Source organism: Amborella trichopoda, chromosome 8 (genome assembly GCF_054954075.1).
Source record: "Amborella trichopoda isolate Santa Cruz 75 chromosome 8, AtrichopodaSantaCruz75HAP2 v2.0, whole genome shotgun sequence".
Classification (NCBI taxonomy): domain Eukaryota; kingdom Viridiplantae; phylum Streptophyta; class Magnoliopsida; order Amborellales; family Amborellaceae; genus Amborella; species Amborella trichopoda.
Window position 1 is genome coordinate 42,080,793 of NC_142343.1, and position 26,727 is coordinate 42,107,519.

General features: G+C 36.1%; 1 protein-coding gene and 2 pseudogenes across 3 annotated transcripts in view; 2 read left to right on the forward strand and 1 right to left on the reverse strand.

Annotated features, from left to right (window-relative positions):
- The window catches only part of LOC105420352 (peroxidase P7-like), a 41,464-nt pseudogene that overhangs the window by 12,906 nt on the left and 1,831 nt on the right, over positions 1 to 26,727 (reverse strand). Inside the window, exon 3 of the transcript XR_016061749.1 lies at positions 25,965 to 26,519. The product of XR_016061749.1 is annotated as a peroxidase P7-like (transcript). The remainder of the gene's footprint in view (positions 1 to 25,964; positions 26,520 to 26,727) is intronic.
- LOC18430577 (peroxidase 70) lies at positions 3,585 to 6,885 on the forward strand. The gene is made up of 3 exons (XM_088875064.1): positions 3,585 to 3,843; positions 4,684 to 4,878; positions 6,091 to 6,885. The coding sequence occupies exons 1-3, from the start codon at positions 3,643 to 3,645 to the stop codon at positions 6,637 to 6,639; spliced, it is 945 nt and encodes a 314-aa protein (XP_088731190.1). The 5' UTR covers positions 3,585 to 3,642; the 3' UTR covers positions 6,640 to 6,885.
- The window catches only part of LOC18430017 (peroxidase P7-like), a 55,638-nt pseudogene continuing 42,018 nt past the window's right edge, over positions 13,108 to 26,727 (forward strand). The window contains exons 1-3 of the transcript XR_016061750.1: positions 13,108 to 13,542; positions 13,654 to 13,848; positions 15,157 to 15,711. The product of XR_016061750.1 is annotated as a peroxidase P7-like (transcript). The remainder of the gene's footprint in view (positions 13,543 to 13,653; positions 13,849 to 15,156; positions 15,712 to 26,727) is intronic.

Consider the following 26,727-nt stretch of genomic DNA (forward strand, 5'->3'; position numbering starts at 1 on the left):
AACTCCATCAGTAAGCTCCCCACCTGCCTAGACTGCATCATAGCGACCATCGATTACTGAAAATCGATATACAGATCCAATCGATGAGTCTTGACCGTCACAACTCCTGCTGTTCTCTGATACTGCTTGTTAGGCTCGCCCAATTAGAGTATACTCTCACACGAATGTGGATGCGGGCAGTGGAACACGTATTTATGGGACACAAAAATTATGCTAAAGTCGATGGTTGTGTGTATGAGTGGGAAAACATGCAAATTAAATAAAATTAAACGTACTGGCATTGAGATTTACATGATTCACATTTCATATTACGTCCATAGTAGAAAAAGACGAATCCACTATTAACTCAATGGTTACAATAGTCTTCCAATAGACAAGTATTCTTCGGCTCACTAATTTCCTTTTAAAGACATTCTCTCTATAGGTTTTTTCTCTTTGAAGTGCTTCTTTCTCTCATAAACTTTTTTCCTTTTCTAAAGGCTTTTTCTCTCTAAAAGTAAATGTTCTTTCTTTCTATTTTTTCTTCCCTTCCCTTTCTTTTCTCTCTCAACAAATAAAATGCTTAAGATGATCACTTACACTCTTTCATCTTCTTATTCTCTCTAAGAAAAAGGATACTCTTTATCTTCTTATTCTCTCTCAAAAAATGATAACTCTTTCTCTTTTCCTTCTCACTCGGAGAAGGATACTCTCTCTCTCTGTATTTCTTCTCTCTAAGAGAATAATTACTTTATCTCATCTTCTTTACAAAAGAAGGCTTCCTGTACTTTCAATACACCAAGAAAAGTCCGACCAAAAAATGAGCCAAGAGAGATACATGGCCAAAAATAGCCCATAGATGTGGCTTTAGTTAAAACCCAAGAGTAAATACAACCTACCCATGTGAGGGCTTTTTATGGTTTGTTATCGCTCTATAGGATAGATTGAGGTAGAATATTTAACCAACATATTTATCTTTATCTCATCTCATACGAGGACCACATGAAGATATTACTTTAGAGAAAGTCAACAACCTCCTATATTTTTGCCTTGATACGAGTCAATGAGATAATGACAATTATGAAAATAACATTCTATAACTTCCTAAAATATGGCTTATCTCTATCTCCTTTCAACTAAGATATAAGATGATATCTTTACAGATATCCAATTTTCATGGGATAATGACTTGGTCAACAAGTCATCACTTTTTGGCTTTTCAAAATTGCATTTTTCTAGTCAGGCAATTTCCATTGGTGCTCCCCTCATGGGATGGGATGCCCAACAGTTTCACCCAATATATTCGGCCACGTTGGAGAAGTCTCCCGATCTTTTTTCGACAGTGAATCCACAACACCAATGTCATGGATCAAGGAGTCGGATTTTCCAGGGGAGAAAAAGAAGTGTCGAGAAGTTAGCAGCACTGCTAAATTTGGCAAAATTTCAGTGAAGTTGGTGCCATTGTTGGAGGAGGAGCTGCTCCTGCTAGATTTTGGAGGTGAAGTCGAGAGGGTAATCGGAGTCGTCGCTAAATTTGGCAGAGGCGGAGTCGAGAGGGTAGTTGGAGACGTCGCTAAATTTGGCGGTGGCAGTGGGGGCGAGAGGGTCGAAGACATAGTTGAAGGTTTTGAAGGGAGAGGTTTTGGGGTCTTCTAGGACACGGTTTTGGTGGTTTTGGCATTGGAGATGCAGAGATTGAGGCTTTTTTGAAGAGCTTTGGCCAATGCTCAACGGCCTTTATGAGAGAGAGAGAAAGTGTTTGATTTTCTTTGGTTGTATTTAGAGGAAAGGAAGAGAGAGAGGGCGGGTAAAGAAGGGGCAAGGAGAGAGATGACGGGTAGAGAGAGAAAGTGGGAAGAGAGATAATGGATAGAATGAAATAAAGAGAGAGGGCGGGTAGAGAGAGCAAGTGAGAGAGAGGGAGAGGGCAGTAGAGGGAGAAAGTGTTACCATAATAACTACAAAAACCTAGGGGAAGAGAGCGAAAAAGGGCATCTTAGTCTTAAACCCTTTATTTGAATGGATTAAATACAAGAAAAAATAGTATTAGAGTTTAGAGTGCGATATTAAAAATATCAAGTATAAGATGTCTACAAAGTTGATTTTGGAGGTTATTTATAGTTTGGGATTGTCTACAAAGAGATCATTTATCTTTTGTACATGGAAGTCACCTTTAAATTTCAAAATGAGTCATTGTAAGATTGTCATTGAATAGATATAAAGTTCCAAAAAAAAATTTTAAGACTTTGTGACTCACCCCAAGCCATTTAATTTGGCGTCTAATGATTGTGAACTCAATATACAAAAGATAAATAGATTCTTTCTAAAAAACCCCTTATAATTTACCCTATATTTTTTCTATTTTAACTTAATTTATTTATTTATTTAATAATTTTTTGATGCTAGAGTACTTGGCTTACTCGGACTTGAGCTAATACTTGGCTGGGGAATGGGCCAAGTAGTCGGCCTGAGTCGAATTTTCCAACACGGTATCATGTACATACATGGCATTTGGAACACTATCCCTTTGGAATACTCTCTCTCCCCCCTCTCTCTCTCTCTCATTTAGAGACGTACTGTACATCACATAATGATGGCATTTGAGATTTCGAAACTTCTCTCTCTATCTCTCAAAAATCAAGCTAACAAATGGCAAACCCTAATCGGAAAAAATCTGAACATCATTGACTCCAGCTTATCAAAACGCTTGGAAATCATTAAATTAGTTCTTTTCTTTATCTCATTTCCTAAGTCTTAGTTATTGAGACTTCCAAAATAAAATTTGTGAAGAATATTAGGCATTGTGACAGCTAGTTTGGGTTAAATGGTCGTCTATATTTTATAAACAAATTCACAGATGCAGTTCCGCTAAATTATAGGGTAAATTGACATGTAAAGCTTGACCCCACAACTGGATCCCTTGACCTGATTAAGCAAAAGTTGGCCCATGTGCTGTCCAACCCCTCAAAATTCAAAGTTCCAAAACTTAGGAAGTCTTTTGTTTGTGGGATGGAGCACGGAACGAGGTGAGAGAGAGGACACACAAGAGTGAGTGCTTCTCACGATAGACTTTCATGATAAACTTGGAAATCAAATGGTAGGATGCATGATCGTGTTAAGGTTGGGTCCGGGTCGGTTCCAGTTCGATACCGTCGACCCTATCGCCACCCCTATATTTGAGAGCCTAGGGAATAAATGTACGCGTGCCTAAAATCTTTAGTCAAAATCGGAAAATCAATACATTACCAAACGTTCCGACAGTATCATTTATTACGCAGAGAAAGAAATTTATTGCACCGATTACTTGCAAGTTGCAAATGGGCTTGCACCGATTACTTGCAAGTTGCAAATGGGGTCGATTGAGTTGGAGGTGTAATTACCTAATAAAACCACTCAGCATTTGAATAAATTTATGATTGGGATCGATGTCTCCTACGAGGAAAGTCAAATGCTTAATAGAGTAGCCTTTTCTTGCCACCGAAATCATCCATGTGATCTCAAAGCGGCTCTGACTTTTCCTCATATACTCCAGTCTCCTCATTGAATAGCCAATTTTTCCATTTCTTCTCTCTCTATAAATACCCTACACACACTCTCTCTCTACCACGCACTAGTCTACTTTTCCCTTCTTCAAACCCTTCTCTCTCTCTAACAAGTAGAGACATGGCTTCGTGTTACTCTCTTATCCTTTTGGCACTAACAGTTGTTGGTTGTGCTTCGGGCCAACTCTCGCCTGGATTCTACAATAGAGTGTGCCCTCAGGCACTGCCTACCATTAGCAGAATGGTGGCAGCAGCAGTGAGGAGCGAGGCTCGCATGGGGGCCTCACTGCTCCGCCTTCACTTCCATGATTGCTTTGTAAATGTGAGATTCATGCGCATCTTAATAGCTTTAGAGAGTGTGTGTGTGTGCGCGTCTAATGCTTCAAAAGTAGTGGTTAATACATTCACTTTCACAATTGGAGATTATTAGATAGGGGTGTAAATTCGGTTGGGTCGACCTCGACCTCGACCGGCTCATGATGCTAGGTTGAGAGAGAGTGTGTGTGTTTGTGTCTAATGCTCCAAAAGTAGCGATTAATATATTCACTTTCACAAGAGATTATAGATAGGGGTGGGAATTGGGTTGGGATTTTGGTCCACTTGACCTTTACTTTACTGGGTTCGGGTGCGATTTTGCGTCCATCCTTGATCTCGTCAAGTCGGGTTGAAGCCAACCCAACATGATATGAATATAGTACTATAAATTACATAAACGTCTTAAATCGTATTTGCTGGGATGTTCATGAATGGTTCATAATATTACAATAATTTTCATCTTTGAATTGGTAGAGATGGGATCCCTTCAGTAGTTTGTACAATAATTTTCATCTTTGAATTGGTAGAGATGGGATCCCTTCAGTAGTTTGTACAAGTATTATTTTTTCATTAATTGCTACTGTTCTCAATATGTCATGATACGTGATTATTTGGACTTGACTCCACCCAATTCGTCGGGTCCAACTCCAATTTAATTATAATTATTGCATTGTCTAAAAGAGAGAGCGCGCACGAGGGAGGCTCAATTATAATAATTGCACAATGTGGGTGAGAGAGAGGGGCTCAATTATAATCATGGTCACATTGCGTGTGCATGAGAGAGGCAGAGTGAGCGCCATGATCAATTGCGATGTTGCTCATGGCTCCTATCCTCTTGAATTTGTAGGGCTGCGATGCTTCTGTACTTCTGGACGATAACGCGACTTTCACGGGAGAAAAGACAGCAAGGCCCAATGCAAACTCAGTGAGAGGGTTTGAGGTCATCGATTCCATCAAGACGGCCGTCGACCGGGCCTGCAGGGGGAGCGTGGTGTCCTGTGCCGACATCCTATCCGTCGCTGCTCGTGACTCCGTGGTTGCGGTGAGTGTGTCCCATGGCTCGGGCCATATTCCTAATTACTTAGAACCATGGCTCTGCCCAGTGTTTGTAAATTCGGCTGGTCCAACTTGGAACTCGCTGGTCAATTTGAACTTGTCACTGACTGAATAGGTTTTTGTGATCCGGTCGGGTATTTTAAACAAAATTTAAAAAATAAATATAAAATCCCAAAAAATAAGGGATTCATTTGTGATGTGTTTTTAAATAATTTTTATCATTTTGGCAAATATTTAAAGTTGTTTTGGCTATGAATATTTATTTTTACATTTTTTTCCTATTTTTTTAAAATTTTTGAAACTACCTCCAGACACAAATCAGTTTTTTAAAATCTATTTTTCTCACTAATTTGCAACTTCATTTGGATATATGCTCATTTAATCAAGCTTTAGATATATTTTTCACTTTTTTTAGATTTGTTTTTAACATTTTTTAGACCAGCCGGACCTCCCCGGTTAAGCTGATCAAACAACCGATTTACCACTCAGTCGGAGCCTGCCTTTCGCCGATTTCCGAGGCCAATTCAATTTTTAAATACAGCTCGTGCCACAGTTTTAGATGCTAGCCTAGATTGTAAATCTATATACCACCCAAGTCATAACACTTATAAAAATAAAAGGACAGATTATCTAATGTTTGGGTTTAATACTTTAATATACAAAAGCACCATTTGGTCCATATTTTCAGAAATTTTACTGTATGGTCCCTTTTTTTTTTGGGTATATTAATATATTTTTTAGTTTTGTACTGGGTTTGATGTTTTTAGTTTTGTATTTGGTTTGATGTTTGAAACATCGAACAAATTTATTTTTTTACTTGTTCATTTCTTACTTGTTCATTTTTTATTTTATTTTTTACTATTTGTGGAGTTTTGTGATGGATAAGATATTGAACCTCTCAATTTATGGGAGGTCGGATTTATGAAATATCAAACTGCCCTACGCTCTAATGCATTCTTTTGTATTTGGCGGTCCTATGTTCCCTACATTGGATCACCACATACTTAGTTGTTTTGGACTTTTTGGGGACAAACTTGATGGGTTGGAAACCCAGATGTGGTGCACCTACACCGATATATTTTTCTTTTTTGGGTAACTAGAAGGTAAGTAAGTGGGTATTTGGCCCCCACTACGCTTACAAATAGCTGTAATTTCCAACAGTTCTCTAACAAAGTCTTCTTATTTCCTTTGATTACAGTTGGGAGGCCCCTCATGGCAAGTTCCACTTGGGAGGAGGGACTCAACAACGGCTAGCTTGAGCGCAGCAAACACACAAATCCCCTCTCCTTTTGCCAACCTCTCAGCCCTCATCTCCAACTTCCAAAGCCATGGTCTCAACACCCGTGACCTCGTCGCCCTCTCCGGCGGGCACACCATCGGCCTTGCTCGGTGTGCAACCTTCCGTAGACGCATATACAATGACACCAACATTGATCAAACCTTTGCAAACCAGAGAAGAGGCTCATGCCCTGTTTCTGGGGGAGACAACAACTTGGCACCATTGGATGGCACACCTACTAGCTTTGATGCACGCTATTTTGGTGACTTGATTCAAAGGAGGGGACTGCTTCACTCTGACCAGGAGCTCTTCAATGGTGGCTCGGCTGATGGTATTGTGAGGCAATATGCCAGGTTCCCTAGGGTTTTTGGGAATGACTTTGTTAACTCTATGGTGAAAATGAGCACTATAAGTCCTCTTATTGGAACCCAGGGTGAGATCCGTGTGAATTGTAGAAAGGTGAACTAAGAATTGTGTTTGTGACTCTCTCTCAAATGGGGTGGGAACTTGTGGCTTTTCTTATGTTTTAGGTTTGATGGCTTGTGGGTGCTCTTATAGTGAAGGTTTAAAAAGCTTGAATTGTATTTTGTGCAAGTGTCTGTTCTAACTGTTTTCCAGGAATGTTGATTAATGGACCACTCAAGGTTTCAATCATGACGATTTTTTATATGTATTTTGAGAATTAATGAATAAAAGTTGATGAATAAATGCCAAGACTATTGGTAATATGAGTTTTCTTTTACTATGCCCTTTATTTATTGTCTTCTTCAATGTGCCTTCTTCCAAGTTTAAGAGCTCGTTTAAGCTGGGTAAGAGACTGAGCGATGTATGAAGGGGGTGGGATTTGCGTTAAAGGGATTGGCTGGATGAATTTGTGCAGTATTCTTTCATCCAAGGGAAGCTTATGAAGATCTAGGAGCTTGCAATAATGGAAGCAGGGTTTTCTAAACTTTTTGAAGCCATGCAATAGGGGTTGCAATGGGTCGGGTCGACCCTGACCTGACCAAGTTTCCCATGGGTCAAGACCCGATCCAGACTAGGGTCTAGAAATTAAATATATACATGTATGGATTTGTGTTAAGGGATTGGCTGGATGAATTTATGCAGTATTATTTTCATCAAAGGAAACCTTACGAAGATCTAGGAACTTGCAATACTGGAAGTAGGGTCTTCCAAACTTTTTGAAACCATGCGTTTAGGGGTTGCAAAGGGTCGGGGTCGACCCTGACCTGACCAAGTTTCCCATGTGCCCAGACCCGATCCGGAGTTGGGGTCTAGAAATTAAATATATACATACACGGATTTGTGTTAAGGGATTAGCCGGATGAATTTATTAGTGTTCTTTGCAACGAAGGGAATCTTATGAAGATCTAGGAACTTGCAATAATGGAAGCAGGGTCTTCCAAACTTTTTGAAACCATGCGTTTAGGGGTTGCAAAGGGTCGGGGTCAACCCTGACTTGACCAAGTTTCCCATGGACCCAGACCCAATCTAGACTAGCGTTATATATATATATCGTTATCATCATCGTTAAAAGCCTTTTCTCAACTAATCGGGATCGGCTACACGAACCTTGGCCTGCCATTCTGCTCTATTAAGGGTCATACGCTCAGAGAGGCTATAAGGCCCCATATATTTCCTCACTACTTCTAACCATGTGCTTTTGGGTTTAACTCTTGTCCCTTTTTTGACTTCCACTTGAGCTAACTTTCACTCTTAACATGTGTTGTATTGGATGTACCCCACACATGGTCAGCCTACCTATGTCCACTCTCTCTCATCTTATCACCTACAAAGGAATTCTAATAGTAAAAGCAAAACAATGACCCATTTCATCATTTTTCATCTTAAGTAGATGGACACAACAAAATCCAAATTATATGTAAAACATTTATACAATTGTCTTAAGTATTTTGAGGGTTAATAATATTATTATTATTTATATACATTCAACTCGGGGCAACTTGGCCGGCCCATATAGGCAAGGCCAAGTGACACGGTAAGTCCCAGTGGACTCGGCTGCGTCCCGTAATAGAGATAGACAAAATTCCATAGCTTCGAGGAAATGCACCCCATGCTATATATGGAGTTTGACTATCATGATTATGTATTCAAATGATAGTTCTTTGGGAGCATTTGATGTTTGGCAATTTCAATAAACCCTAAATTAAGTGAAGCATTTCATATTTTACTTAAAATTTTATGGTCCGTACGTAAATCACGCTTAATCTGAGGTGGCTGGAATTGTTCATATTAAAGAATGTAAGAAACCGCACTTGGATGGGGGTTGTTTTATTTGATTTTTCTATTTTAGATTTTTTTTGGGTAATTAAGAGTGGTAAGTCAGTGGGGATTTGGACCCCAACCTTTTGATGAGAATGGTATCAGAGATCTCACCATGGGGCTCGACAATACTGCCACCAAGTCATCAAGCCATTCTTGATTTTGCTATTCTAGGTTAGAGTTAGTTTTAGCATATTTGGGGTGAACACTCGCACACAACTTTGTAACTATTTTATAACTAACTAAAATTTGCCTTGCCAAAATTAATCCAAAAATAATTTTATCATTTTGCTCAAGACTGAAAGAAAGACCTATGTGATTTTTTACCGGGGAATACATTTATTTTTATTTTATTTTATTTTTTTCACCCATTTTTTTTGGGCAAAAGATTACTTACAGGTGGTCTTTATTATAATAAGATAAATTTCAAAATAAAATCAACACAACAATAAAACCAAGATTTTAACAACTTGATGCCATTGAAACAACTATGCACTATGTTTAATAATAAACAATAAGGTTGAAAGAAACAAAAAGAAAAGTGCCGGAGATTACCTCAACCAAGTTTATTACACCTCACAACGAGTCACCACCATCCAATGGCAAGGGATCAACGGTCTAGCTTCAATCTCGAACCAAAAAAGCAAATTTCGGCCAAGCCACACCAATGGAACATGAACCCTTTTGATCGCAAACTCAAACCCTAGGTGAATTCTCTTAGCAACCGAGTTTGAGAGATATGGATTCTCTTTTTTTTGCTAAGCCCTAAAACCCTTAGCCGTAAATCTATATTTAAGAGATCGGAGAGAAGAACTCCATAACTTAAACCCTTAGGTTCTTTCACAATGTGAGATAGAGAGATCAATGATGAGAGAGTGGTGCATGCCCCTTTTGTGGGATATAAAAGAGAAATATGAAAATTGGGTACAAGAGATAAGGTGTAGAGATTTTTTGGGTAGAGACAATCCCTTTTTATAGGCTTTCAATAAGATTAGGGTTTCTTAAGGTTTTTTTTTACCTCTTCTTGTGATATTGTACATAGACCGCCGATCAATGGTGACTTGTGGGGTGAGAGATATGAGCCATTCATTCCATAGATGGGTCATCAACATTATGAAATGTGCATGAATCGTTATCTCCCTTTCCTAAACCATTTTCCCATCAATATATTTAAATAAAATAAATATCATGCATTCTATAAAATTGCAGGATCCATGTCACATATTCCATAAGGATATGTCAAATAATAACAAGTAAATAAATACTATAAAATATAAAAAATATAAGATCCATATCAATACAAATAGACAATATCTCTTTAAAACAAACTTGCTATAAAATAGATAAAGCCATGGTCAATATATCCCTTCCAAGATTTGACCACATACCACAATCAAACTAACCGTATCTTAAAAGCAAACAAGAGAATCCAAAGAGGGCGTGCCACCCTTTTGTGGCGCACGTAGGGCCCCACCCACATCCCAAATGGGGGGCCCATGTACACTATGGGCCCCCATAAAATAAAAAAAATATTATTTTTTAAATTGAATAAAACAATTTAAAATAAAATATATATTTTAATTTTAATAACTTTGTAAGAACAATAACTGTATTTTTATAAGTTAAAAAATCACAAATAAAATATTGAGAGATTCATAAAAAATCAAATAATAAAACGAAAATCATTTTAATAATAAAATAAACACAATTAAATTAATATGATGGGAAAATGGTCCATATAGTTTAGGAATCAACAATCATGGGGCACTCCACCTTCAACTGTGGACTACAGACCATACTTGCTTTATAAGACTGACTCAATTTTTCCCATGACCCACAGTCCAAGCAGGCGCTCATTAGCGGGTCACCAAAGTCCAGCCGATAAGCCAATAGATCGCAATCCCAATCTGTGGATTTCAAGTCATCTCCTAGAGACAAATCAAGGTCACCAAGACCTTATGCGACCACAACTCTATGGCACATAGGGGTATCTCTCACACATGCATAGGCTTCACCCTAAAAGGTGGATTTCTGGCTTTCTCGAACGATCTATCGATATGCATACCGTGTGATGGCACATGGATGAGGCTTTGGCCCCCGTCTCTGTAGGTCACCATCACACACAAGGGTCACACAGTTCCTCGACTCACTCATACGGGCATATTCTCTGACCTCATCAAGGGCTAACCCATTAGAACCCTTCTCAATTTGTTCTTTATACCCAAGTGACATGGGTTTCTCCAACCGACTGACCTAGATCGTCAAGCATAGTCCGATATCTGCAAATATCGTTTGCTTAGTATGGTCTATGAGGGACCGCACTCCCATTGAGTTCATGTTCTGCTATATCATTTCATTTTACAAACACTCATAAGGCCCTTGAAAGCCACATAAACCCAACAAAGGCCCTCACTCCGTCTTCCTCAGTGTCCGGATCGGTGGGATAGACGTCCTAACGTCAAGACGCAAATGTCTGAGCGAGTAAGGGATGGTTGACCCACTCAACAACAACTAACATCCTGACTGGTTAGAGGCAGCACATCTCGAGTGAGATCGGCTGATTAATCAATCGTCGAATCCCTTTCTTTCCCTGCTCGCAATCTCTCCTTCCCGGCCACCTCGGATGGAATAGTCATTAATTATCATAGTGGTATAAAACATTTTGTTCCAAAAAAAACTTCATAATTAAAAAAAAATTAACAAAAATAACCTTCATCTATGCAATGGTTCTTCCTCCACAGAGGGTGGTTTATTATAGAGAACAAGATTGAGGTATTCCTTTTTAGTATGCGTAAGTCTTTGGTGGTTGTTAAGTTCCCTCCCCAGATAATGGTTAGGTGTAGAAAAGAGATGGAAGGTCAGCAGTGGCGTCCCAATGGATCTGGTTTAAAAAGTTCTTTGACTTGGTAGTGCGGAGGATTAGAAAGATGAGTTTGTCTCCTCAAAATTTTGTTGTAATTCCTATCACCAGGGTAAATTTGAGTCTATCATTCTTGTGGATGTAGCTCTTTATTTAATGGTGAACCATGTGGATTTTTGTCGTCTTATTGTGTGTTTTTATAATGTTTTTCCCCATGCCGTTATTATATTTCGTATATACTTAGTTTTGTTTTAGCATATTAAGTACATAATCCTAATGTGATTTCGATATTCGAGATTCTTGCTTCCGAATCTCGGAGTTCTTGAAACGAAACATATGAGCATAGGTTGGGTAATTAAACTTCTGGTTAAGGGAGGAGCTTTAGGTTAATATTTAGGAAATCTAGCAAAAAAATTCTAAAAGACAAGAACGAGTTTGCAGGGTTTTGAAAGTCTAAGTCGGGGCTGGGCGTGCCGGGTTTCGATTTCTCATATAAGCTGTCAGGCCATGGCTGGTACGGGCCAAGACTGTCTGGTTTGGGGCTTCTTTTAGGTAGGGTCAGGCTAGAGCCGGTGCAGGCCAGGACTGGCTGGTTTGGAGCTCCTTATAGGGTCGGTCAAACTGGGCCGGTAGTGAAGCCGGCCCGTAGCCTTCATCCAATAAATAATCAATCATAACCGGTGAGCAAGTAGAATTCCCAATCCAAACCACCCAAAAGGAGAGCAATTGGTTGGAACTCGAAGTAGCTTTGACATGATCGCGTCAAGCCGCCAAGATATTGTTAACTGATGAACCCTTTGACACTCTTACAATACCTAAATATTTTATTAAGAACATTTAGTTGAATGGCATCTAATTTTCGTTATGTCCCTCGCCTAAAATATGCGAAATATATGCATGCAGGTACCCCTTATATCATGGGACGATAATTATGAAACTAAAAGCAAACCTCTTGACCTTGTAACGCTAGAGAAAGAGAGAGGAAGTCAATCATCTTGTGAGAGCAATAGAGGACCAAAAGAATGGCTTTTCATGATATACTTTCTTCAGAAAATATTTTCTAGAGATTATTTTGGTACACCCCATATAGGAATCCCAAACCAAATGGATTTGGATGTTTAAAGTGGCTCAAATTACTGAAACACCTTTTTTCTAGATTCTAAACCGTCGATCAAAAGTAATGGTCATTTATTAAATTTAGTTTTTGAAGAGACACCTGATTGAAATGAACACAAAAAAATAAACTCTCTAATAATGGTTGAGATATTTTGACTCCTTGAGGTGTTTTTAGAGAGTTTTAACCCCTTAAAAGATATTTTCTCTAGAGGGGAAATTTTGTATGGTGGAGTAATTCCGTGCTAAGTGCATAATAGCAATTAAAAATCGAACCTAGGCACAACCATCTAGTCCCAAAAACAATTGAGCAGACTAGATGGATAGTATACTCCCATAGAAATTGTAAATCTTTTTGGCAAAATTATTAATTGTAAATAGCAATCAATATTTATTGCATATGTTTCTTGCAATGTGTGCCGATTGACTTAGCATCCAAAGACCCATTAAACTCAACAAAATATAAGTTTAGAACTTAAATAAATACCTTGAGGACCAATATCCTCCCTAAGAAAAGGTCGAATGTCAATACACAATTACTTGCACCGATAGCAAACGCGTGAAACTCAAATTTCATTGACGTTTTCTTATAAAATGTGACGTCCTTCAAGAAAACATTTTAGAGCAAGTCTGCTCAACTCTCTCTCTCTATAAATACCCAACTCTCTCTGCATCAACTCAAGCATTGGCTTTGCATCTTGCCCTCAATTTCTCTCTCTATATTCAAGCTCTCCTCTCTCTCTCTCTCTCTGCATTACCAACATTCTTTATATTTAAGCATCCTTCTCTCTCACTATAATCAAAGCTACTTCTCTCTCTCTATACAAGTGTTGTATTACTAAGATTCAAGAATTCCTCTCGCTCTCTACACCAGTGTTCATTACTGTCTTTCCTTGGTTGTAGACATGGCTTCGCCTCACTCTCTCTGTACTATCTTCCTTTTGACACTAGCATTTATTGCTTGTGCTTCGGGCCAGCTCTCCCCTGGTTTCTACAATGGAGTGTGTCCTCAGGCTCTGCCAACGATTCAGAGAATCGTTCGGGACGCCGTGCGGAATGAGGCGCGAATGGGTGCATCGCTGCTCCGACTCCACTTCCACGATTGCTTTGTCAATGTGAGACTCATGAGCGTCTAACCAGTCACCTAGAGCTTCAAGTTGGGCTCATCTATGTGTGTACATGTGCGTGTAACGCGACTCATATATTCTTTGATTCTGAATTTGCAGGGTTGCGACGGGTCAATCCTTCTTGACGATACTTCGACCTTCACTGGAGAGAAGACTTCAAGGGCCAATGCAAACTCAGCTAGAGGATTTGAGGTGATCGATTCGATCAAAACCGCAGTCGACCAAGCCTGCGGGGGGAGCGTGGTGTCGTGTGCCGACATCCTTGCTGTGGCAGCTCGTGACTCTGTGTATGCGGTGAGTGGCTCATGGACGAACATTGCTCTAAGCACTCTTATCTTTGCTCGAGCCATCACTCTAAAAATTAGCCTAGATAGCTATACACAAATCATGGGTTCTTCCCACCCTAGCTTATTAGATTAAAAACAGAAGTAATATTTTTCATAAGCATGCAAAACAAAGGGTAAATTCAAATTTCTTGAGTGTATTTCCCTGATTTCGAATATAGCTTATATTTTTATGAATGGGTAAGAAAATGTTTTGAAGGGGAGCTCAAGCCTTGGAACATTCCAAACAAAAACAAAACAAAACAAAAAAAAAAAAAAGGGGGGGGAGAGCACAATCCTTGAGAAAATATCCTCGGACTCTAAGAACTATGTAGCGGGAATCATTTATTTGTTATTCAAAAAATTCACAACTATATGTATCGATAGATGTTAAATTGGATAAATTTCCGAAAAATATTTTCAAACTTCCAAGGCCGTCTATCCCCAAGAAACAATATTAGAGGTCACTGCGACCGTCTGCGACCGTGTACCAAAGATAAATAATCCTAAAACCTTTCTTAGTAAATAGTTGTATAGTTCCCCATATGTTAGACAATGTCAATGTCATGATTTGTTTTTTATTTTTCCATAAATAAAATATCTTTGGGCGTTGACATAGGTAACGTCTTCCTTATACCCTTCATTCGTTGGCTGTTTCCAATAATTTCGAAATATCAACTTGCTCGAGTAGGAAGAAGTAGAGAAAGACCACTGCCTGTTCTAGTTCAATGGTGCCACTAATCAACCATTATTTGAGGTTCAGTTCATGTGCCAGGAAAATCCATTCCAGTAGACCAACTGTAGCTATCAAGATCCGATCGAATTGTTCAGTGTACATGGTCAAACAATTAATTGGTGCCTTGACCAGTTTAGTCCACCGTAATTGACTTATTCTGATAGAAGACAAGGACAAAGTAGTCTTTCACCAGTTATGGCTAATCGAACCGATTGGTTTAGGATAAATAATGTTGCCGAATTTGTTTTGCTATATATCATATTTTTTTATTTTGATACTATTAAAGTTTTTATTTTTTAAAAAGTCCGATCTAATGGGTTTGACCAGCGATTGAACCAGTATTGACTAGAGCACAGCCCTCACTAGTTTAGTAGCCGGTCCAATCATTGAATTCTTTACTTGTAATTCTTTTTGAGATAAAGGAACATTATAATGCTATATTTTTTAACATTTATTTTCCATTATCTTCTTGAGTTGATGATTTTATTAAGGCTTTAATTTCTAACTTTTGTTCATCATGTCTTCTTGATTTGTTGATTCTAGTTGGGAGGCCCCTCGTGGCCAGTTCTAGTTGGGAGAAGGGACTCAACCACAGCAAGCCTAAACGATGCCAACACACAGATCCCCTCTCCTTCTAACGACCTCTCAACCCTCATCTCGAACTTCCAAAACAAGGGTCTCAACCTCCGTGACCTCGTGGCCCTCTCCGGTGGCCACACGATCGGCCTTGCTCACTGCAGGACGTTCCGAAGTCGCATATACAACGACACCAACATTGATCAAACTTTTGCAAGCATGAGAAGAGGCTCGTGCCCTGCCTCTGATGGAGACGACAACTTGGCACCATTGGATGGCACATCTACTAGCTTTGATGCATGCTATTTTAGAGACTTGATGCAAAGGAGAGGGCTACTTCACAGTGACCAGGAGCTCTTCAATGGTGGCTCGGCTGATGATATAGTGAGGCAATATGCTAGTTTCCCTGGGGCCTTTTGGAATGACTTTGCTAACTCCATGGTGAAAATGGGGAACATAAGTCCTCTTACTGGATCTCAAGGAGAGATCCGTGTGAACTGCAGAAAGCTCAACTGAGATGGGGTCCTGAGGTTCTCTAAAGTGAAGTAAAAGGTTGTGGGTTTTTCATAATGTTGATTGAATGTGGGTTTTCGTAGGGTGAAGAATTGAAGGGTTTGAGTTGTATTCATAATCTGGGATTGTCGTTATTCTCATGGAATTGTTGATAGATGAACCATTCATTGATTCAGTCCGTTACTATTAAAATTTTAAGATGTACTTTTGAAGATGATGAATAAATGATATGTACTTTTGAAGATGATGAATAGGGCACTTGCGCCACCTCCTCATGAAGCAATGCGAGGGTAAGAAATTTCCGTGGTATTTGTTTTTAAAAAAAATAAAATAAGATCTCCTCAAACAATAGTTGCATCTGAAAAAATTAATTGCTTTTTTAGGGAGTAAATAAGCTACCATATTTCTCTCCCGTTTACGGAACAAGCACGATTCGAAAGTTTATGTCAGCAATTAGTAGCAATAATATTGAGTGTCTATGGAGCTTTAGATCGATCGTGAATTACATTGACTAATAATGAAAATTGCTTTCAATATTTAAGGGAAATTTGTGCTCTAATGATTGTCAGTTTTATTGGTTGGTCAAAATTACTGTTCCTGTGTTTTTCTTAGTTTCTTAAACAGACGGGAAATATTGTAATTTTGAGGTAAAATTGATTTTCTTAGTTTCATAGACAAACGGGAAATATTGTATAATACTGAGGTCCTAAACCATCAAAACAAGGCGCATCTTCAAATAGTATCAAAATATGTTGTTTCAATACAGGATATTTTTGAGATAGCTTGGAAATTTATTTTCATCTCTAATTATAAAATTTAAAGCTTTAAAAATAGTGAAGATCGAGCAGATCTATGAACACTTGAAACTCTTGAAAATTGACATCCCAAATTTTTTTTTACAAGATATACTATTTCCAAGATATGACATCTTTTTTTTTTTTCTCATGGCCATACATCTTGAGGTCAAAATGATTAATTTGAAAGTTTTTGAGCATCGAAAGAACCTCTTCTAATGAATTTTTTAGGTGTATGCGTATAATTGTTTAGGCCTCATCCCTCTAGTGAACGAGATTCATGTTTTACTATATGAAAATTGTGTCATACAACACTGGTAAAAATTTTGTTTACTCTAGTGCGAATAGTTAACCGTAGCGAGAACTAGTTTCAAAAGAAAACTAAAATTCAAACACTACTAGACATCCGTGATCGTCAGATCGGCGCAGATTCCTTCTAAAACGTAGAGTTCATATACGCTAGTGGGTTATTCCCATCTTTTCCCTATATATATATATATATATATATATATAGGAAAAAACTGAGGTTAGCGCACTAGCTCATATGAACATATGAGCCCAACGGCCCATATTGAATCAGGGCGGATCTCACGATCAAGCGTGTCTGATAGTACTTTAATTTTATTTTTATTTTTCAAATCCAAATCACTTGAAAGTATAGGCGTGTGTTTATCAAAAATAGATGAATCTGATCAAAAACTATTTTACATGAAATAAATTGATGAAAATACTCGCGAAAAGTTTTTGGGGGTATTTTTATCATTTTTATTTTAAAAAATAATTTTTTTTATATTTTCATTAGGTGCCTTGATGAGAAGAACACACACCTAAAATTTTAAGTGATTTAGATTTTAAGAAAAATAAATAAAATTCAAGCACTACCAGATATCAGTTATCGTCAGATCAGCTCGGATTCAATTTGGGCCATTGGGCTCATATGTTCATATGAGCGAGTGGACTAACCCCAGCTTTTTTCATATATATATATATATATATATATATATGAGAAAACTCTTCCGAACGCTCATAGGTGAAAATGAACTGTGATTTTGCCTACCCTCATCACCATCCAAACTTCATCACACGGTCATAGTAATCTGGTAGTATTTCAATTTTAATATTTTTATACGAATCAAAATTACTTGAAATTTAGAGCGTGTGTACATCTTAGTGAGACGCACCTAATAAAAATATGAAAAAAATAATTTTAAAAATATAAATTGATCACAATACCCCCGAAAATTTATGGGGGCATTTTGATTAATTTGTATTTTTCGAATTAATTTTTTCATATTTTTATTAGCCGCGTCTCATCAAGATGTACACAAGCTCGAAATTTCAAATTATTCCGATTAGAAAAAAAAACTAAAATTGAAACACTACCTGACAAATATGACCGTACGATGAAGTTTGGATAATGATGAGGGTAGGCGAAATCACTGTTCATTTTCATCTATTTGTACTTATTGCTTGTCTCTATTGCCTTTTGCTTAGTCTCTTCCATTAGTCTCTTCCGTTATTTAGTTTTGCTTAGTCTCTTCCGCTTTTTAAAAGTTGGTTCCTGTTATGGGGATCATGCAGTTAGATAATTCTCCAGAAGTTACAAATTTCACGAAAAAAATTCTCTAATTATAACTGAAATAGTCTAAAAGGAGACTATCATTTATATTTTATGGCTTTATATCATGTCACTTGGATATTAAAATGGACATATCGAATTCTCTGAGGATGATATGGATCGTTGGGATTATATTCCAGAATTACGACGACAAATATCAAATAAAATGGTGGGATAGTTACAAGAATGACTCCCTGGACCTTGATAAGATTTACATGAAAACAATACCATCCTTCTCACCAAGTTCTGAAATGAATTTTCCCGAATATATTGCTACAATGCAACAGAAGAACCCTGCATTATCAAAAGCTGAGCTTAGAAAGAAGCTACTATTGGCCCTAGAATAAGCGGAAGTAAAAATTCCTACTCCATCAAAAGACAAAGAAATAGAAGTCTATAGTCCGTTGAACGGCGACGATTATGCGGGGATCACTTTTTCTCTACTAAACTAGAAAAAAGAATATGGGACGGTACGAATCCACAACCCACTCAGGACACGTCCCCAAAAACAAACAATCTATGGTAAAAAGCTGCCACTGATAAATCAATCATTGTATCCACAGTCAAAAGAAGATACCATCGACAAAGCCACTGACAAATCAATCATTGTACCCACAGTAAAAGAAGATGCCATCAACAAAAGAATCTTACCTACTTTCGGTGCGGATTTGAAATAAATATTTTGAAGGTCGACCTCCTCTATTATAAAAAGAGACAAGACCCAAAGGAAATTACCTTGGGATTGATCTTAGAAGCCATAGCTTAAGTTTTATGCTTTTGTTTAAGTGTGAGCTTTGAGTGTTTTTTATTGCTTGAGTCCTCTGTCCAAGTCTTCTAAAGAAGAAGAACCACTCTGGTAGTGTACTATCTCTGCGGATCTGTCTATGTAAGTGTCTATCTTTTTTTGTAATATGTCTTGATTATTATTTATATATACTTGTACTTATTGTTTGTCTCTTCGGATGATGTGCTTGTCTCTACTTGTACTTATTACTTGTCTTGTTTACTTATTCCAGTTTTGGATATGTTTTTCTATATTATCTATTATAACTTCCTCTCTATTATTAACACAAAGAGACTAAGCAAAACTAAATAACGGAAGAGACTAATGGAAGAGACTAAGCAAAAGGCATTAGAGATAAGCAATAAGTACAAGTAGATAGAAATAGTAATCAAGACACATTACAAACAAAGATAGGCACTTACAAAGACAGATCGAAACAGTCCCTACACCTTGCTGCCCTTCTGGCTTGGTGGTCTTTGGGTCACAGCGACTTTATATATATATATATATATAATATATATAGATAAGAAAGTACAAAACGCCTATAGATGAAAATGAACAGCGATTTCCCCTACGCTCATCGCCATCCAAACTTCATCGCACGGTCACATTTATCCGGTAGTGTTTCAATTTTAGATTTTTTATTAATCGAAATGATCTGAAATTTGAAACGAGTATACATCTTAGTGAGATCCGCCAAATAAAAATATGAAAAAATTAATTCAAAAAATATAAATTAACCAAAATGCCCCCATAAATTTTCGGGGGTATTTTGATCAATTTATATTTTTTGAATTATTTTTATTAGGTGCGCCTCACTAGGACATACACACGCTCCAAATTTCAAGTAATTTTGATTTGTATAAAAAATATTAAAATTGAAATATTACTGAATAACTGTGACCATGTGATGAAGTTTGGATGGTGATGAGGGTAGGCGAAATCACAGTTCATTTCACTTATAGGAGTTGGGAAGAGGTTTCTCATATATATATATATATATATATATATATATATATGTATATATATATATATGCAAAAAGTTGGGGTTAGCCCACTAGCTCATATGAATATATGAGCCTAATGGCCCAAATTGAATCCGGGCTGATCAGACGATCACAGATATTTGGTAGTGCTTGAAATTTTATGTGTGTGTTCTTCTCATCAAGGCACCTAATGAAAATATAAAAAAAAATATTTTTGTTAAAATTAAAATGACCAAAATAACACCAAAAACTTTTCGGGGTTATTTTCATCAATTTATTTCATGTAAAATATTTTTTTTATATTTTTTTCAAGATTCATCTATTTTTTATGAATACACGCCTAAACTTTCAAGCGATTTTGATATGAAAAAATAAAATAAAATTAAAGTACTATCGGACACACATGATCGTGAGATCGACCTAGATTCAATCTCAGCCATTGAGCTCATATGTTCATATGAGCTAGTGGGCTAATCCCATATTTTCCCTATATATATATATATATATATATATATATATATATAGGAAAAATTGGGGTTAGCCCACTAGCACATATGAAGCCAACGTTCTAGATTGAATCTGGGCCGATCTGACGATCACGGATATCCAGCAGTATTTAAGTTTTAGTTTTTTTTTTTAGAAAATCAAAATCACTTGAAATTTTAGACGTGTGATCATAAAAAATAGGTGAATCTTCGAAAAATATCAAAAAAATATTTTACATGAAATAAATGGACCAAAATACCCTTAAAAAATTTAATGGGGTATTTTGGTCATTTTATTTTTCACGAATAAATTTTTTTATATTTTTATTAGGTGCGTCTTGATGAGAAGAACACATATATAAAATTTCAAATGATTTAAACATGTAAAAAATAAAATAAAATTCAAATATTATTAGATATCTGTGAGCGTTAGATCTGCCAAGATTTAATCTAGACCGTTGGGCTCATATGTTCATATGATCTAGTAGGCTAATCCAATATTTTCCCATATATATATATATATATATATATATATATATATATATATATATATATATATATATATATTAAACTTCATAGCCCTTTAAATTACAAAGGTTCAAAATAGAAAAATTTGTCAGTGGTGGATTATTAATCTTGTAGTCTATTTTTTTAAAAAAATTGCTTTTGTGGGACAATTTTACTACATAACAAATGGTACTTTTGTGATATCCATATGGGGTAAAATTGAAATTTTAATTAAAGGACAAGGGCACTCTATAAATAAAGTTCCAAGACACTAACTTCCAAAATGTTATCACACTTTTGTGAAAATTTCAAATTTGTCATTGCTTAATGGTAAAATTACCTATGTAAATAATTTTTTAATAAAAAGTAATGATCCCCTTCTAACTTGAACATTTGTATTTTGAGCGGTTGTTAACTTTTGACAAACCCATATATATATATATATATATATATATATATATATATATATATATATATATATATATATATATATATATATATATATATATATATATATATATATATATATATATAGGGTGAAAGCAGTGTTCGCAAAATCAAATCGAAATGGTTAACCGGACATGGCCTTGAAACGGTTTAACTAGCCTAACCGGTAAACTTGCTGATTCAGCCGATTTAACTGGGCAAGTCCCTAAGTGGTCAAAAAAACGTTGAAAAAAATAAAACAAAAACACAAAAACAAATCTATGAAAATATGAAAGGCATATAAAGAAGGGAAAAGTTTATATAAGCCGAGGCTCTAAATAATCAAATTTGAGCCTATTTCAAAAATTTCACTAGAAGAGGTTGTTTTGATGCCCAAAATATCTTAATTAATCATCTTGACATCAAGATACATGAACATGAAAAAATAATGGTTTGCAAGTTTTGGAAATAATGTATTTTGTAACGCATTTTTAGACCGTCAATTATCAAGATTTTCAAGTTTTCATTGATATGTCGATCTACACTATTTTTGAAGCTTTAAACTCTATAAATTTATATGAAAATATATTTTAAGGTTATCACGAAGATTTCCAATATTGAAATCACATTTCTCAACACTATTTGAAGGTAGGCTCTAATTTGATTGTTTAGAGCCTAGGCTCCATACAAACCGCACCTTATAAAGAATGCTTAAAACAAAACACATTCAAATGAAGTTGAAAATCAATGAAAAACTGGATTTTAACCGATTTTATATTTTCAAGTGCTATTTTTAATTTTTTTTAAAAAAGATGGGAAAGTATAAAAGTGAGTATTAATGACCAAAACAAATTTTAATCTTTACCATAATGTAAAGAATATTAAAAAATGCATTACAAATCAAATTCATTATTTTTTAAAATTTATATATATATATTTTTTTTAAATACCGGTTGATCACCATAACCGTCCAAAATAAGCACCGGCCACTTCCAATCTGTCTTGATTATTATTTCTATCTACTTGTACTTATTGCTTATCTCTAATGCCTTTTTCTTAGTCTCTTCCATTAGTCTCTTCCGTTATTTAGTTTTGCTTAGTCTCTTTGTGTTAATAATAGAGAGGAAGTTATAATAGATAATATAGAAAAACATATCCAAAACTGGAATAAGTAAACAAGACAAGTAATAAGTACAAGTAGAGACAAGCACATCATCCAAAGAGACAAACAATAAGTACAAGTATATATAAATAATAATCAAGACATATTACAAAAAAAGATAGACACTTACATAGACAGATCCGCAGAGATAGCACACTACCAGAGTGGTTCTTCTTCTTCAGAAGACTTGGACAGAGGACTCAAGCAATCAAAAACACTCAAAGCTCACACTTAAACAAAAGCATAAAACTTAAGCTATGGCTTCTAAGATCAATCCCAAGGTAATTTCCTTTGGGTCTTGTCTCTTTTTATAATAGAGGAGGTCGAACTTCAAAATATTTATTTCAAATCCGCACCGAAAGTAGGTAAGATTCTTTTGTTGATGGCATCTTCTTTTACTGTGGGTACAATGATTGATTTGTCGGTGGCTTTGTCGATGGTATCTTCTTTTTACTGTGGATACAATGATTGATTTATCAGTGGCAGCTTTTTACAGTAGATTGTTTGTTTTTGGGGACGTGTCTTGAGTGGGTTGTGGATTCGTACCGTCCCATATTCTTTTTTCTAGTTTAGTAGAGAAAAAGTGATCCCCGCATAATCGTAGCCGTTCAACGGACTATAGACTTCTATTTCTTTGTCTTTTGATGGAGTAGGAATTTTTACTTCCGCTTATTCTAGGGCCAATAGTAGCTTCTTTCTAAGCTCAGCTTTTGATAATGCAGGGTTCTTCTGTTGCATTGTAGCAATATATTCGGGAAAATTCATTTCAGAACTTGGTGAGAAGGATGGTATTGTTTTCATGTAAATCTTATCAAGGTCCAGGGAGTCATTCTTGTAACTATCCCACCATTTTATTTGATATTTGTCGTCGTAATTCTGGAATATAATCCCAACGATCCATATCATCCTCAGAGAGTTCGATATGTCCATTTTAATATCCAAGTGACATGATATAAAGCCATAAAATATAAATGATAGTCTCCTTTTAGACTATTTCAGTTATAATTAGAGAATTTTCTTTGTGAAATTTGTAACTTCTGAAGAATTATCTAACTGCATGATCCCCATAACAAGAACCAACTTTTAAATAGCGGAAGAGACTAAGCAAAACTAAATAACAGAAGAGACTAATGGAAGAGACTAAGCAAAAGGCAATAGAGACAAGCAATAAGTACAAATAGATGAAAATGAACAGTGATTTCGCCTACCCTCATCATTATCCAAACTTCATCGTACGTTCATATTTGTCAGGTAGTGTTTCAATTTTAGTTTTTTTTTCTAATCGGAATAATTTGAAATTTCGAGCTTGTGTACATCTTGATGAGACGCGGTTAATAAAAATATGAAAAAATTAATTCGAAAAATATAAATTAATCAAAATGCCCCCATAAATTTTCGGGGGTATTGTGATCAATTTATATTTTTCAAATTATTTTTTTCATATTTTTATTAGGTACGTCTCACTAAGATGTACACACGTTCCAAATTTCAAGTAATTTTGATTTGTATAAAAATATTAAAATTGAAATACTACCAGATTACTACGACCGTGTGATGAAGTTTGGATGGTGATGAGGGTAGGCGAAATCACAGTTCATTTTCACCTATGAGCGTTCGGAAGAGTTTTCTCATATATATATATATATATATATATATATATATATATATATATATATATATATATATATATATATATATATATATATATATATATATATATATGAAAAAAGCTGGGGTTAGTCCACTCGCTCAAATGAACATATGAGCCCAGTGGCCCAAATTGAATCCGAGCTGATCTAACGATAACTGATATCTGGTAGTGCTTGAATTTTATTTATTTTTCTTAAAATCTAAATCACTTAAAATTTTAGGTGTGTGTTCTTCTCATCAAGGCACCTAATGAAAATATAAAAAAAATTATTTGTTAAAATAAAAATGATAAAAATACCCCCAAAAACTTTTCGCAAGTATTTTCATCAATTTATTTCATGTAAAATAGTTTTTTGATCTTTTTCAAAGATTCATCTATTTTTTATAAACACACGCTTATAATTTCAAGTGATTTGGATTTGAAAAATAAAAATAAAATTAAAGTACTATCGGAGACGCTTGATCGTGAGATCCGCCCAGATTCAATATGGGCCGTTGGGCTCATATGTTCATATGAGCTAGTGCGCTAACCTCAGTTTTTTCCTCTATATATATATATATATATATATATATATATATAGGGAAAAGATGGGAATAACCCACTAGCGTATATGAACTCTACGTTTTAGAAGGAATCTGCGCCGATCTGACGATCACGGATGTCTAGTAGTGTTTGAATTTTAGTTTTCTTTTGAAACTAGTTCTCGCTACGGTTAACTATTCGCACTAGAGTAAACAAAATTTTTACCAGTGTTGTATGACACAATTTTCATATAGTAAAACATGAATCTCGTTCACTAGAGGGATGAGGCCTAAACAATTATACGCAGACACCTAAAAAATTCATTAGAAGAGGTTCTTTCGATGCTCAAAAACTTTCAAATTAATCATTTTGACCTCAAGATGTATGGCCATGAGAAAAAAAAAAAAGATTTCATATCTTGGAAATAGTATATCTTGTAAAAAAAAATTTGGGATGTCAATTTTCAAGAGTTTCAAGTGTTCATAGATCTGCTCGATCTTCACTATTTTTAAAGCTTTAAATTTTATAATTAGAGATGAAAATAAATTTCCAAGCTATCTCAAAAATATCCTGTATTGAAACAACATATTTTGATACTATTTGAAGATGCGCCTTGTTTTGATGGTTTAGGACCTCAGTATTATACAATATTTCCCGTTTGTCTATGAAACTAAGAAAATCAATTTTACCTCAAAATTACAATATTTCCCGTCTGTTTAAGAAACTAAGAAAAACACAGGAACAGTAATTTTGACCAACCAATAAAACTGACAATCATTAGAGCACAAATTTCCCTTAAATATTGAAAGCAATTTTCATTATTAGTCAATGTAATTCACGATCGATCTAAAGCTCCATAGACACTCAATATTATTGCTACTAATTGCTGACATAAACTTTCGAATCGTGCTTGTTCCGTAAACGGGAGAGAAATATGGTAGCTTATTTACTCCCTAAAAAAGCAATTAATTTTTTCAGATGCAACTATTGTTTGAGGAGATCTTATTTTATTTTTTTTAAAAACAAATACCACGGAAATTTCTTACCCTCGCATTGCTTCATGAGGAGGTGGCGCAAGTGCCCTATTCATCATCTTCAAAAGTACATATCATTTATTCATCATCTTCAAAAGTACATCTTAAAATTTTAATAGTAACGGACTGAATCAATGAATGGTTCATCTATCAACAATTCCATGAGAATAACGACAATCCCAGATTATGAATACAACTCAAACCCTTCAATTCTTCACCCTACGAAAACCCACATTCAATCAACATTATGAAAAACCCACAACCTTTTACTTCACTTTAGAGAACCTCAGGACCCCATCTCAGTTGAGCTTTCTGCAGTTCACACGGATCTCTCCTTGAGATCCAGTAAGAGGACTTATGTTCCCCATTTTCACCATGGAGTTAGCAAAGTCATTCCAAAAGGCCCCAGGGAAACTAGCATATTGCCTCACTATATCATCAGCCGAGCCACCATTGAAGAGCTCCTGGTCACTGTGAAGTAGCCCTCTCCTTTGCATCAAGTCTCTAAAATAGCATGCATCAAAGCTAGTAGATGTGCCATCCAATGGTGCCAAGTTGTCGTCTCCATCAGAGGCAGGGCACGAGCCTCTTCTCATGCTTGCAAAAGTTTGATCAATGTTGGTGTCGTTGTATATGCGACTTCGGAACGTCCTGCAGTGAGCAAGGCCGATCGTGTGGCCACCGGAGAGGGCCACGAGGTCACGGAGGTTGAGACCCTTGTTTTGGAAGTTCGAGATGAGGGTTGAGAGGTCGTTAGAAGGAGAGGGGATCTGTGTGTTGGCATCGTTTAGGCTTGCTGTGGTTGAGTCCCTTCTCCCAACTAGAACTGGCCACGAGGGGCCTCCCAACTAGAATCAACAAATCAAGAAGACATGATGAACAAAAGTTAGAAATTAAAGCCTTAATAAAATCATCAACTCAAGAAGATAATGGAAAATAAATGTTAAAAAATATAGCATTATAATGTTCCTTTATCTCAAAAAGAATTACAAGTAAAGAATTCAATGATTGGACCGGCTACTAAACTAGTGAGGGCTGTGCTCTAGTCAATACTGG

Excerpts from the sequence above, each read along its gene's own strand:
- LOC18430577 (XM_088875064.1), top strand. The coding sequence starts at position 3,643 with ATGGCTTCGTGTTACTCTCTTATCCTTTTGGCACTAACAGTTGTTGGT. Across the intron at positions 3,844-4,683 it reads TCCATGATTGCTTTGTAAAT|GGCTGCGATGCTTCTGTACT; the intron begins GTGAGATTCATG and ends TTGAATTTGTAG. Across the intron at positions 4,879-6,090 it reads CTCGTGACTCCGTGGTTGCG|TTGGGAGGCCCCTCATGGCA; the intron begins GTGAGTGTGTCC and ends CTTTGATTACAG.